The sequence below is a fragment of the Haliotis rufescens genome, unplaced genomic scaffold (genome assembly GCF_023055435.1).
Source record: "Haliotis rufescens isolate VD_foot unplaced genomic scaffold, xgHalRufe1.0.p SCAF_80, whole genome shotgun sequence".
Taxonomy (NCBI): Eukaryota; Metazoa; Mollusca; class Gastropoda; order Lepetellida; family Haliotidae; genus Haliotis; species Haliotis rufescens.
This window is the reverse complement of record NW_025964373.1, coordinates 373,834-387,890: the sequence shown is the minus strand read 5'-3', so window position 1 is coordinate 387,890 and position 14,057 is coordinate 373,834. Positions and strand designations below refer to the sequence as shown.

Below are 14,057 nucleotides of genomic sequence, written 5' to 3'. Positions count from 1 at the left end.
CGCAGCCATTGTCGATTTGCAATGTCTTAAACGGCATTGTTTTCACACTTGTTAAAAAATGTCACGGAGGAAAACAGTAAAGCAAAATGCACGTGCAAGTTATGGCCTTCGTTACTCGTGGTAGTGGCTATACAAGGCAAGCATGAGCAAATAATTTGTGATAAAATTGTCAACATTTTTCAAGTTCGAAAATGCCGGCTTGATATGTGCAAGCGATGCTGTGAAGCCGCACTCAGCCGCACTCAGCAATATTCCAGCGTTATGAAAATAATCGAGCCTGGACCAGACAATCTAGTGATTGACATCATGAGCATCGATCCACCAAATTGGGATTCGACGATTTTCCTATCAACAAAGTCACCGATGCACAGTTTGCTGCACGCATGGCGTGTGTGTGTGTGTGTGTGTGTGTGTGTGTGTGTGTGTGCGCGTGTACTAGTCCGGACTGATGCCGATTTATTGTGAGATACCACGCCGCAGCGTAACATGAATACACCACTCAGACATAGTATACTGATTTCCGAGCCGACCAGTCCTTGTTTTAGCCCCTTAATGCCGAGCGTCAGACAGGGCAACAAGCAGTACCATCTTTTGACATCTTTTGGTATGACGTGGCCGGGGATCGAACCTCGGACCTTCCGCTCTCCGGGCATGAAAAAATATTACCTGGTGAATGAGCGAGTCAAGACGGCATTACACCATCTTTTCTGAACACATATGCGGAGAATCAAACAAGCGACCTGATGAGCGAATGATTAATATACTACTCAAAAGAAGTGAAAGAACACCTGATTCTTTCATATGACTATAGTGAATCTGTCATAGTATTAACCGACTTTTCATATGGCTATAGTTTATGTCATGGCATGATAGATTAGCTGTAGCCACAAGGAAGAATCGGGAGTTCTTTTACTTCTTTTGAGTAGTATATGAAACTTAAAGCGGGACTCCACGGTGTGGTTCCAGTTTCCGTTGTTATTAGTGTCCAGTGTCAATTTGAGACATGTACCGTCTATAATTAGAATAGTGAACTTCCAGATTGACCTACTTCATACAATTTGAGTTAGCAGGTTACAGTGGTTTTAAGGATGTGAGTGACACTTGCTATAGGACTGCTAGACTGGGCATAGTCCTCCGCTATTTCATGGTCACTGATTGTCAATCAGATGAACTCTGTCCCAAGAACAGCCGTTTTCCTGACACAGCTCCACTTTGTACACCTGTTGTGACACTAAAGTGTTCACATTCAGTTTGACCGCCTCCGTGGTCTAGTGGTAGAGCGTCCGCCTGGAGAGCGGAAGGTCCGGGGTTCGATTCCCGGCCACGTCATACTAAAAGACGATTAAAAATGGTACTTGTTCTTACCCCGTCTGGCACTCGGCATTAAGGGGCTAAAACAAGGACTGGTCGGCCTGGTTTACTGTCTGAGTGGAGAAGGCATGTTAAACTGCGGCATGGTATCTCAGTGAGCTAGCACTATAAATCGGCATCAGTCCGGACTAGTACAAGCAGCGACACACGTGCATGCACGTCGCTATACAAGTGCAATAATCTTGGACGCGACGTTAAACCCCATTTCACCTCACCTCACCTCATATTCAGTTTTGTGATTTTAGAATAAAACTAAGCCTGCTAGGTTTTCAACTGGACGTACGCACAGATACGTGTTTCCAATCCGCAAAGTTCTTATTTTTTGTTGTTGTTTAACGCCGAAACACTTCCATCTCTATGACGACGGCCTGTAATGGACCAGTCAAGCCGCAGACTGATTTGAGCAACGTCCCAAGGGGTCAACCTGGTTCCCTGTATATGCTGCGCTAGTACTACACTGTAGCGCCAGCGCAGCATACACACAGAACCAGGCTACACACGGGGTACGGTGACGGCAATCAGCCAAGTCACCAAAACTTACCATCCTACTTATTCTGTCGCTTCTAACGACAAGCAAAGGTTGATGGGGGACCAATTCCGGCATCCGGGCGGGTCATGAATCACAAAAGACACGTTCTGTATAAATTGTATTGGTCAGCAGAAATAAGACAATACGTTTCGAGAAATGTTTCGTAGTAACACAAATACGGTACATTTTCCTAAAATAACACCAACACAATATCAGCTGGATCTAGGTTATATAATCAGTAGCCTATGAACAACACAACACTCTTCCCTAAACCGAACCTGATCCACCCACGGGTCTCAAACAAGGGTATACATACAAACGCTATACTTTCAAGCTTATTCGGGGGTGGGGGTGGGGGTGGGGGCGAAATGTGATTTGTTACACGAATACTGCACGGTAGCAACCACAAAAACATTTGTTGTGAAATCCCAAGCATATTTCATCATGCAAACATGTACAATAGGACAGTTGTCTCAAGTTCAACCAAAGCTGAAACAATTCTGTTTCACGTGACATTAGTTCAAAGAGCGGGTTAACGTTGTAAGTCACGTCGGCAATATTTCAGCATAACACACACATCAACGTATACGTCAGTGACGTCACATAACGAAACATGGTTATGGTCATAAGGTTAAAAGTTCGTGAAGATGACCGTAGGGTTAATTTGGTGGGGCTGTGGGGTGCCTATCAGATTCCAGGCGAAATATATTCATGGAAACAGATATTTATGCATGATAGGTTACAGCAAGTCCTTTCTAAAGCGCTATTAAAGGAATAGAATTTTTTTTTACCCAGAAGAATAACGCCAAACAACTGAGGTTTGGGACAAGCACTTTTGGACAAGCACTGTACAATGTCACTTAGGAAACTCTCCAGGCTATGTAATACTCCTTGAATTTGTCGAATCCAGACAACACGCCCGCCCCTGCCACGCCCCTCAATATATTAGCACCAGCTCCTTTCATCAGAGACAAAAAGCCTTCATTTTTGAGGATCTGAAGGGTGCAGTCGATGGATCCCTTGTACTTGACGGCTTCCCCTGACGTCATCATCATGCGTCGCCGTATAGTATCGATGGGGTAGGACACTAGACCAGCACTGATGGTCACGACATAGCCGAGCGCGAAGGACGCGGCCAGGCTCGCCTTCTCCCCTAGCAGTATAGGCTTGAGGGTATCGTAGAAGCCGAAGTAGCATCCTCTGTAGACAATGATTCCTACACAAGAGATGACGAAGCCTCGATAAAGACCGACAAAGCCATCTGACTTGATGGTTTTTCTATAAACGTCAATCAAGCCATTGAATTGACGATCCGAAGCCCCCTTCCCAGCAGCTTTAGCGTCGTTGGCCAGACGGGTACGTGCGTAATCCAGGGAATACACGAAGCACAGCGACATAGCTCCAGCACAACCCCCAGACATGACATTCATGCCGAACTTCGTGGTATAGGACGCGTCTTTGCTGGTTTTGAATGTAGCCTTGATCTGGTCTTTAAAGGCGAAGTTGAGCGCCTGTGTTGGGAAGTATCTCAAGCAGTTGGCCAAGTTTCCTCTCCAGAAGGGCCAGAATCCTTCAGTACGGAATGTCCTGAGGGTGCAGTCTATCACACCCTTGTAGGGCTCCTTGAGCCGTCCGGCTTTGATCATCTCATCCTGATTCTGCACCAAGAGTTTGACACGCTCGATCGGGGCGGCTGCTGTCTTGGAGATCACTGCGGCAGCTCCACTCAAGCCGAAGTTCTCGACAAACCCCAACTTCTGAGTCATCTACAACAGAGACGATAATTGAATACATCAAAGGTGGGAGCTGGAATTTTGTAACCAGATATTTTTGTAATTTAAAACTATGAGCCTGAATTCTTTTTAAGAAAAACACTGCAGCAATGTGATTTTTTTGGCAGGCAATTTCTCTTTTTATCAAACAGTTTTAAGCATTATTATTTTTTTCAAGAATTTTCGGGGACAATTTATTTTTTTCGATGAAATCCCAGGCCTGACCAACTGGTCCAACTCTGACGACAATCAGGTTATTAGGGGTAGGGGCCGGTTCAGACTACCCGTAGCCCCTGACATGAGTCTTTGAGTTTAGTTGTCCTTTAACATATACTACTCAAAAGAAGTTAAAAAACACCCGATTCTTTCATGTTCCTAATGTTAATCTATATTAACCTTGATGTCATGTAGCCTATACTGCACGAGTAGTAAAAATACAATTTTCGACAAAACGAGAGGAATTTGTATCGAACTGTTTACATTGGCCAAGATGGAGGGTATCTTTAGTACCATATCGTTAGTACCATATCTTTAGGAGCATATCTCTAGTAGCATATCTTTAGGAGCATATCAAGAGCATGATGAATGTGGAAAGGTAAAAAAAGGTCAATGTCACCTATATCCGTATATGGTTTGGACTATAAATGCACAAGTTTTCTGTTTCTTTTTTAACAATTGACTGAAGTCCCAACTAGCCTGATGTGTTTGTAAAGTGTCATGAAGACACAACATAATGTGTATGAGTTTCGAACCAGAAAGAAACCCTCCCTACATTTATGTTTGCTTGGGAACATGAAAATTGAAACTTTATAAAAAAAACTCGTAAACAAATGGTAAAGGTTCAGCCCTTGACTGATGTGCACACACAATTTCACGTCAAGAAACTTTGAATAGTCATTTGTTTTCATTGAAAACAGAAACGTTGCACAACGGCCAAACCTGTATTTTTCAACATGGCTGCCGTGATGGCAGTAGTGCGGGTGTTTGGCGCTTTACTTGAGTGAAACCTAAGGATACCGGCGTGATGCTGACAAATCAAGAATCATAAATCTGAGATTCAAAATGTAAATCCATTAATTCTGGTATACGCCCAAGGGACTTAGGTGCGCATGACTGACATGCCAAACATGTGCTACACGTGGACACGTGGATCATTATCAAAATTTGATAATGCGATGCTATGCAATGTGTTTTCACATGCATCATTTTTAGAATTTCCTCTGGTAACACCAAAGACAAAACGGTTACACCAAAGACGAGGCGTTAACACCAAAGACAAGGTTGTAACTCCAAAGACGAGGCTGTAACACCAAAGACAAGGTTGTAACTCCAAAGACGAGGCGGTAACACCAAAGACGAGGTGGGACATCATCATTACTCATGACGATGTTCTTTCACGTCACAATAATCGGTGACTGTATACCGGTATATGGTCTCTGCAATAATCTATCAGTAGGAAATGATGCACGAAAGTTGGTGTTGCATATTTGCAATAGCATCAGACTTTTTGTTTCACAATGTTTTCTTTGAAGTTAATACTGCTGACTTATTAACACTGAGGACATATTAAGTAACACCGAAGACAGTGATTATAAAGGGACCTTTAGGGTGTTTTCAAACATTTAAGTGTTAATATGAGTTAAGAGTTAGAATGGCACAAGACATGTTTCCCCCATTAACACTAACACGGAGTTATCACTTGCTGACTTGGGGCAACACCAAGGACATATTAAGTATCACCAAGGACATTTAGCTTAATCTAACCCTAAGTTAGAGTGTTTCAATAATAATACAAATCTTAATGTTAATATGATTAAAGTGTTGTAATTTCAAAGGCACAAGACATGTTTAGCCATTGTCCATTCAAAGTTACTAATTGCTGACTTGTGGTAACACCAAGGGCATATTAAGTAACACCAAGGGCATATTAAGTAACACCAAGGACATATTAAGTAACACCAAGGACATATTAAGTAACACCAAGGGCATATTAAGTAACACCAAGGACATATTACGTTACACCAAGGGCATATTAAGTAACACCAAGGGCAAATTAAGTAACACAAAGGGCATATTAAGTTACACCAGAGCATATCAAGTAACACCAAGGAGATATTAAGTAACACCAAGGACATATTAAGTAACACCAAGGACACCTTAAGTAACACCAAGGGCATATTAAGAAACACCAAGGGCATATTAAGTAACACCAAGGACATATTAAGTAACACCAAGGGCATATTAAGTAACACCAAGGACATATTAAGTAACACCAAGGACATATTAAGTAACACCAAGGACACCTTAAGTAACACTAAGGGCATATCAAGTAACACAAAGGAGATATTAAGTAACACCAAGGACATATTAAGTAACACCAAGGCCATATTAAGTAACACCAAGGACATACTACGTAACACCAAGGGCATATCAAGTAACACCAAGCACATTTTGTCATGATTCAGGTAACACCAAGGACAGTATCACCACAGACATATTTTCATTCAACATGAAATAGAAATACAAATGACTGCTCCCTGTACAGCAGCCGACAACAATGCATTTAATTCTTCTATTATGCATGAAAGGATGTTTTGTTAATGAAATAGTTTTCTTTATAACAAGGTTACACCAAGGACATTGAACTTTCATAAAATGATGCTTGGTGTTACCTTTTTCCAGTTGGAATAACTTTTTCTTCATTTGACTCAGAAAACACTTTTCTCCATGGAAGACAGGAATTGATATAAGGGAGCATTTATTTACCTTCTTGGATAACTCTTACACCTAATTAAACAAATGGCAACACCAAGGACAGGAACATTTTAGACAGACATGCTTTGCTTATTTGGTATTATTTTAAGATAGGAACATAGAGGAAATAAAAATAAAATAACAACAAATAAACTCACGTATATGACCTAAAATCTTAAATATGTTCACTGTAAAAAACCATTCGGTGTCTATTGACAGTGATATTTCAACAATTTCAGACTATATACCACTCCACCACAAAAATAAAGCATTGACGAGGCAAATATTCGATGATATATTTTAATTTGGTTCCCCACTGAAATATTAAGTATGACAGTTAAGGGCTACCTTAAACTTTATGAAAGATAGAGATTACTGACATAAAAAGGGTACATATTTTGATAATGACCCACGTGTTTCTCATGTAGGCTGTGAAAACTCGAGCGAGTATGGTTTTACGCCGCTTTAGCACTATTCGAGCAATATCAGGGAGGGGGACACCAGAAATGTGTGTGAAAACTCGTAACTATCTGATGAATAAAAACGGGTTGGAGAACGGAGGAGAATAATTGTATAGCATTAAAGGGGTACCACAGACTAAACTTGCCAGACCCAGCAGGTTTGATTTAAAACCTAAAGCACCAAGTATTTGTTCTGCTAGCTGATATTTTAAAACATATACTACTTTTGACGGGGATATATGCTACTTTTGACGGGGATATATACTACTTTTGACGGGGATAATCAGAAATGTCATTATATATTTAAATATACACTTGCCATATTATGAGAATATGTTTTGTGAGCCATGGAATGATTCAAATATTCCTCCTAAAATATGTTTAGGTGCAAGTCATATGTCAAATGAAAAAATTTTCCGGAGGGATTCTTTGACCGAAGTACTTGAAGTCAAACGAGCATTGTGGTTTGTTTGTCGTATTTTCGCACATAACATTCATTCATAGGGGGACGAATCTTCTTGCAGGTTACGGAAAGGGGTGAGTGCATGGTGAGAATGGTAGTTAATGATCACCATAGTTACACATAGACAATGTATCTTTCACCCAAACCACTAACTGCAGTGTCTGACACATAGAATGGAAATTAGCACCAGATTGTCGACCACGGTGCCCCTTTTTGGTCTTCTATAGTTTCTCTTTGCAGGGATAAGTATCTCATGAACACATTCCTTGAAAACTCCTGAAAACTAACCCACTTCCGCCAGGATTGTATAGTCTGATTTAGACCACCTGCTAGCACCTAAAACAGTTATATTTATAAAAGCTATGTGTATTAATTGAGGTTTAAGGTCGAATCGGATCAAGCAATGGCGAGTTACATGCAGATGCCCTAGTTGCACATGGAAATCTACTTCCGGTAAAATGCTCTTTCGTAAAAATGTACTCCCAAAACACCACTGGAGACAGTCAGGTCTGCGGTGCCATCATCGACCAAATACCCAAATATGTTAAAAGATACTCGTTGTTACCAGGTCTGTTTTCGTCGTTGTCAATTACCCCCCACCCCACCTACACACACACACGCACGTAGATACACCAAGGCGATCAATTTAACGCGACGTTAAACCCAATTTCAAATCCCCTCACTATACACAACACCACTGCATGAACTCACGCAACTACTGAGCACATATGTAGAGATTTACTAGAGCGGAAACCCGACGATTACTGTCAGGGATACTTGCAAAAAAAACCTACTCCGTAAGAATGAATTTCGGTCAATCGTGATGATTTCAAAGGGAACGGTACCATCCCTAATAACGAGTTCCATTGAACACCTTTCCAAGAGTCCAGATCATAGACTCAGTGTAAACATACATAATTAATAAAATTTAATTTAATAGATTAGATTCCCACCATTTAATGGGGTAAGGTGCATCCGATGAGTGAAGGGATGTTGCTATATAGTGCCATAGTCAGTGAGGTTGCAGGTATAACAGGGGGCATGTTAACAATCCCGTGTTCATCAAACAACGTGTTGGTACCATGAGCAACGTGAGTGAGTAAGTGAGTAAGTTGGGTTAACGCCGCTTTGAACATTATTCTAGCTATATCACAGCGTGTCAGTCCGAAGTGATGTAAGTCTCAGACATTTGCCACATTGGTAACTCACGAGGAAGGGTATGGTGCTGACAAACCTAGAAATATAATCTGGGCGAACCGGGATTCTAACCCACCATAGGTCCAAACGGACGCAACCCTGCAAAAGGAAACTGCGCGCCCTAAACGACTGGGCCACCCCTGCCCCAACATAAGCAACGACCACGCCGTCAGGTACGATGTGACTCAATCAGGCATGCAGGTGACATTGCCGTCACCATCTCTACCTTAACGTACTATATATAGACGTCCATATGGATACAGTGTGTGGAGACGCTTTCCGGTGTCCCCCGACGTGACGTAACTAATGCGGCGTAAAACAATACTCACTCACTACTATACTGTACAAGGTTATGGACCTATTCTACGCCTTTGTGACCCATGCTTGCCGAGAATGACCTTTCTGAAGTTGAGTAACCATGCTGAACATATGCTCCAAATCCAGAGAAATACCAAATGCAGTTTGTGTGGATACATTTGGCAGACCTGTTCTTTCATTGCAGGAGCACGTTAATTAGGTTAGTTAAAGCAATTAAACTGAAGGGCTATTGTTTAGTGTATACATGTATTAGTAAACACAACTTCCCTTCTCGCCCACTACGTTATCCTTATTATCTGTATAGCAGGTGTATATTACTGCTCTACCTTTGTCCAATAAATTAAAATAGAGAGCACTATGTGTTTGAAATAAATTAAAAGAGTGGCGTTTGCCCGGTTCAGATGCTGCTCTTACGATCTCCATATTAAATCAGGTAGATACTGTGGAATTCAATGAGAAGGCAGAATCTGTCAGTTATGTAGTTTTAATCATATCCAAGGCATGACTTTTTACTTGTTTTGTTCCATTTTATGACGATATAAAGAAAACAATAAATTATTCTTTACATATTCTTTTCAAGCATCCTCATTTGTATAAATTGTACTTACTAAGAAGACTAAAATACTTTTACAATAATATTTTTGTCAAGGTGCATTTGCCACGCTATGTATCTTTGAACGCATGCACCTATTTAAGGATAAGATTTAATTTACCAGTTACCATGACTATTGATGTATATTTTATTGTAGAAATGTACCCTGACCTGCTTTGTATACATGTCATATAGCCATATGGCCTTCTCAGCAATAGGAATGAATGATTTTACTGTCTTGAAACAAATGTGTTTTCAGTGGCCTATTGTTGAAAAAAGGAGGTCGGCCCTTTAAAGGGAGATATGCCCCTTTCCGGCCTTAGTCCAGCTGTTGTATTTAGTTCCAAGTTTGCAATTGAGACATTGCCTCTGTGTACTTACTGTTATGGTGAGCTATTAGAGTTATAAACATAACATTATTAGAGTTAGATTTACAAAGTGGGTTTCAACATGAATAATGCTTGGACTGCGAAATGGCCCGAGCCTCCGCCTCGATTAACACATATGTATTTCGATGAATATAGCTAATGAACAAATGATTGACACGACGACATGAATCTTTAATGACAAAATAAAATAAAAATACAATAGGGAGCGGAACATTTGTTGAACAGAAAACTACGGTTAAAACGAACTCAAAGGGACCACTAATTTGAGTTCGTTATACGCATATATACAGCATAGCTACAGCATAGCTATAGCAAATAGTCGGGACAGAAAAGTAAGCCCGTTATATCCGTCAGTTCGTTATAAGCGTGTTCGAAATAAACGTAGTTTACTGTACATGTACATTTTCAACAGTTGACAGTTATGAGATAAATCTACGGTTTCACAAAGACGAACACCAGATGCCATTATGATTTATGGAAATGACCAATAGCATGCACAAGTATATGCTGCAAGATTCGGGTGACAGATCTACAACACGATCCACCTCTTCGGGTTGCCGCATCAGTGTCGACCTGCAGAGGGGAAACTACCGGCCTCTGTAAAAGTAGGTCACGGTGACCTAATGTGTCCACAATCTTTGACTTCTAAACGGGGCAAGGGCGTTGAACACCACGCAGGCGTAATCTAAATTGCATTGAAGACTTATAGTTTTAACGCCATTTTGATGATAACAGCGTGAATGACGTGATGCAGTTGCACATTTAACCAACAAGCAATATGTTGTCGGTTCCGCGACCTCAGGTTCTGTGATATTACATAATACAGGCTAGGATTCAGCCATAGCATGCATAATAGCAGTGAGCGATGCCGCGATGCAGTGTTCCACATTACTGGACTGAACTTAAACATACAGTTATTTTGTTAGCATTAAGAGCAAGATAGACTCTCACTTTGAAATTTCGGATGTCGACGAACACAAGACAGCTGCTGTCAGTGTGACCAAGCTAGATGTACAGAAGTCTACTCCCGTCTCGTCGGCTCAGAAGGGCATGCACCAGCAGCAAACGGGTGACGTAATCATTAGTTCCCGGATGATGTAACACATACGCATGCTCATGCCCTTTCACCCGGTCGGAGACATTTTACGTTCGCTTCCACACTCCGGCGCAGTGGTAACTTAGCATAACATATCACTGCCACAGGCTAATTTGCATATCACGTGACCGGACTTCTCTCTTGTTTGTAAAGAAACGCGTTTTTTTCAGAAATCAGAATAGAACAGATTAATGCAAGTATTTGGGGGCGCTTTACATATTCTTTTGCATAATTATATAAATATGCTACTACAACTGCGACAGTGAGTTGCATGGCAATACATATTTACACATCAAAGCGACCGTATTGCTGGCTCTCCGTTGGGCTTCGATGACAGCGCGTGGAACCGTACAACCAATGTAAACATAGAATAACTACGCAAATGGAAATAGTTTTTCACGATTTAGGATATTTTCTCAATGAAAGTTAACCATTCTATGACATATGTTTATCAAGATATGTAGACTTGTCAAAAATGAAACAGATGAAAAACATATGCAATATCTTGAATGGACTGTAAGATGTGACGAATCGTACTATGCTGGTCGCATGGAGTGGTTCGCTTCTATACGTTACTCACTCCGGTGACCGCCTCCGTGGTCTTGTGGTAGAGCGTCCGCCCGGAGAGCGGAAGGTCCGGGGTTCGATCCCGGGCCGCGTCATACAAAAAGACGTTAAAAGATTGTACTTGTTGTTACCCTGTCTGGCGCTCGGCATTAAGGGGCTAAAACAAGGACTGGTCGGCTCGGAGTCAGTATACTGTGTCTGAGTGGGGTATTCATGTTAAACTGCGGCATGGTATCTCAGTGAGCTAGCACTATAAATCGGCATCAGTCCGGACTAGTACAAGCAGCCACACACACACATACACGTGCATGCACGTCGCTATATAAGTGCAATAATCTTGGACGCGACGTTAAACCCAATTTCACCTCACCTCACCTACTCACTCCGGTACAACTACGACCAACTATATATATATATATATATAATAAAATAATAAAGTCCACGTTAGTCCATCATCTTCTTTATATCAGTTTCATACATAGTACTTTCGCTGTCAACATTTACCTCATTTTTGTATATATATATATATATATATATATATATATATATATATATATATATATATATATTAAACTACGGTTATAACGAACTCAAAGGGACCACTAATTCTAGTTCGTTGTAACCGTAGTTCGTTAAAAGCATATATACAGCATAACTATAGGAAATAGTCGGGACAAAAAAATAAGTTCGTTACATCCGTCAGTTCGTTATAAGCGTGTTCGTTATAGATAGATAGATAGATAGATAGATAGATAGATAAAATGATACAAAAGTCCAAAGATGAGCTGTATAATTTATTCTACCATTAATTTGGAATTTACTCGATTCTGATTGGCTATTAAATCACAATAAACCCCCTCTGATTGAAACAGCTGGTTTGACGGCCGCATCAGCGCGGAAGCTAATATTCATAGAATAGTACTATTTTCAGTCATTGTCGGTAGGCATATTTAAATAACTATATCCACAATTACAGGTTACAAAATGCACAGATGCGGTTACTACAATATTCAAAGGATGTGTGGCAATACATTTCGTGCAGAAAAACACGACAGAAATCAACAAAGGGAATGTATTTACGTTTTGGAGACAACAGAGAGCTTGAAATTTTGGGGCATTTCTATATACGACTGTGACGTCATATCTTTTGCGTCACAATGAGCGATATGACGTCATAATCGTGACGCGCGATGTAGAGCGAAAGCCTTGCAAAGCTTGCTTTGTTTTCTTTAGGGATGCCCACCTCATGTTAGCTTACCAAGTTGCCGTGCTTATATGCTTTCAATGCCTACCATATTTTCGAGTGAAGTATTACGGTGTAAACAACCTGCTTGCGTATATACAGCACCATATTTTTGTCGGTGATTCCGTAATTCAGATCGACAACCAACTCAAAACACTGAACTCAACCCATGCCGCTTCACTCAGTATATTTGCTAACATCAAAGAGTTCACGTTTTATTTAGTCATGGTAGAATGGAGATAAACATACGGTGTTTTCAATGTGGAGCTAGGTTACCTGTAGATATAACCGCGCTAAATTTAACATTTGAAACCTCACGCTGCGCTGAGGGGTCCCTTATTTGTTGTTGGTGGACCCTCTTAGGGTGTCCTCTGTCTGTCCAATGTATTCGGCCTTGCATCCAGCACATTGTACGACATAAATCATGTTTTTTTAAGCACAATTCATATTCTCTCGGACAGAGAAAGTTTTTCCGTCTTTGAATGAAATGAAGAACAACATTGTAAAACATGAGGGCAAGTACCACAATTTGGTCTGTTACACTTTTGTACTGTTTTACATTCTTGTTTTCCATTTGAGAAAGACGCCCTAGTAAGAATCTGTTTCAGTTTTTGGCTCTGTCTTTTACTTTTAATAAGTTTATTTTGTGATATTTTTTGTTTTAGTTCTTTACACTTATTTAAGGAATACAGTGTTTCCAGAACACTTCCAAATAATTCCGGGTTTGGGGGATTAAAGGTTGTAACAAAAGGGAGAACACTCTCATTAGGTTTATCTTTAGGTTTTAAAAGATCACAACGGTTTTGTGATTTAGCCTTGTTTATTGCGTCCTCCACTATTTTTCTAGGGTAGTTTCTTGCTAATAGTGACTCCCTCAGTTCATCGAGTCTATATTGTGCACGATCTGAATTAGATACTATCGCGCAGATTCTACGTGCTAATGAGTAAGGGACACTGTTTTTAGTAAGACGGGGGTGACAGGAATTGTTATTGAGGTATTGCTTGGAATCGGTTGGTTTCAATGTTATTGTTTGTAACCATTACGTCTAGAAACGAAAGATTGTTATCGCTCATCTCTAAAGTTAAAGATTCAACTTGGATGGAGAGTCTGTAAAATATCTATTAAACACTGTAGATCGTTTATCTTGAAATCCCTGTCCAAATTCAATGCCGAATTTTTCTTCAATTTTTGAGTACAGTTTTTCCTCCAAATAACCAAGTACAAGGATTGCATTAGTAGGGCCCCCCCCCCCCCCCCCCCCCACCCCCACCCCCACCCCCACCCCCATTGCTGTGCCTATTACT

At 40.7% G+C, this 14,057-nt stretch overlaps 1 protein-coding gene across 1 annotated transcript; it reads right to left on the bottom strand.

Moving 5' to 3' along the window:
- Positions 1 to 2,005: 2,005 nt before the first annotated feature.
- LOC124137391 (ADP,ATP carrier protein 1, mitochondrial-like) lies at positions 2,006 to 10,950 on the bottom strand. The gene is made up of 2 exons (XM_046503672.2): positions 10,798 to 10,950; positions 2,006 to 3,666 (listed from the first exon to the last, which is right to left on the bottom strand). The coding sequence occupies exon 2, from the start codon at positions 3,664 to 3,666 to the stop codon at positions 2,761 to 2,763; it is 906 nt and encodes a 301-aa protein (XP_046359628.1). The 5' UTR covers positions 10,798 to 10,950; the 3' UTR covers positions 2,006 to 2,760.
- Between the last annotated feature and the right edge of the window lie 3,107 nt (positions 10,951 to 14,057).

Bases quoted from the DNA above. Each gene is read 5' to 3' on its own strand.
- LOC124137391 (XM_046503672.2), bottom strand. From the start codon at position 3,666: ATGACTCAGAAGTTGGGGTTTGTCGAGAACTTCGGCTTGAGTGGAGCT.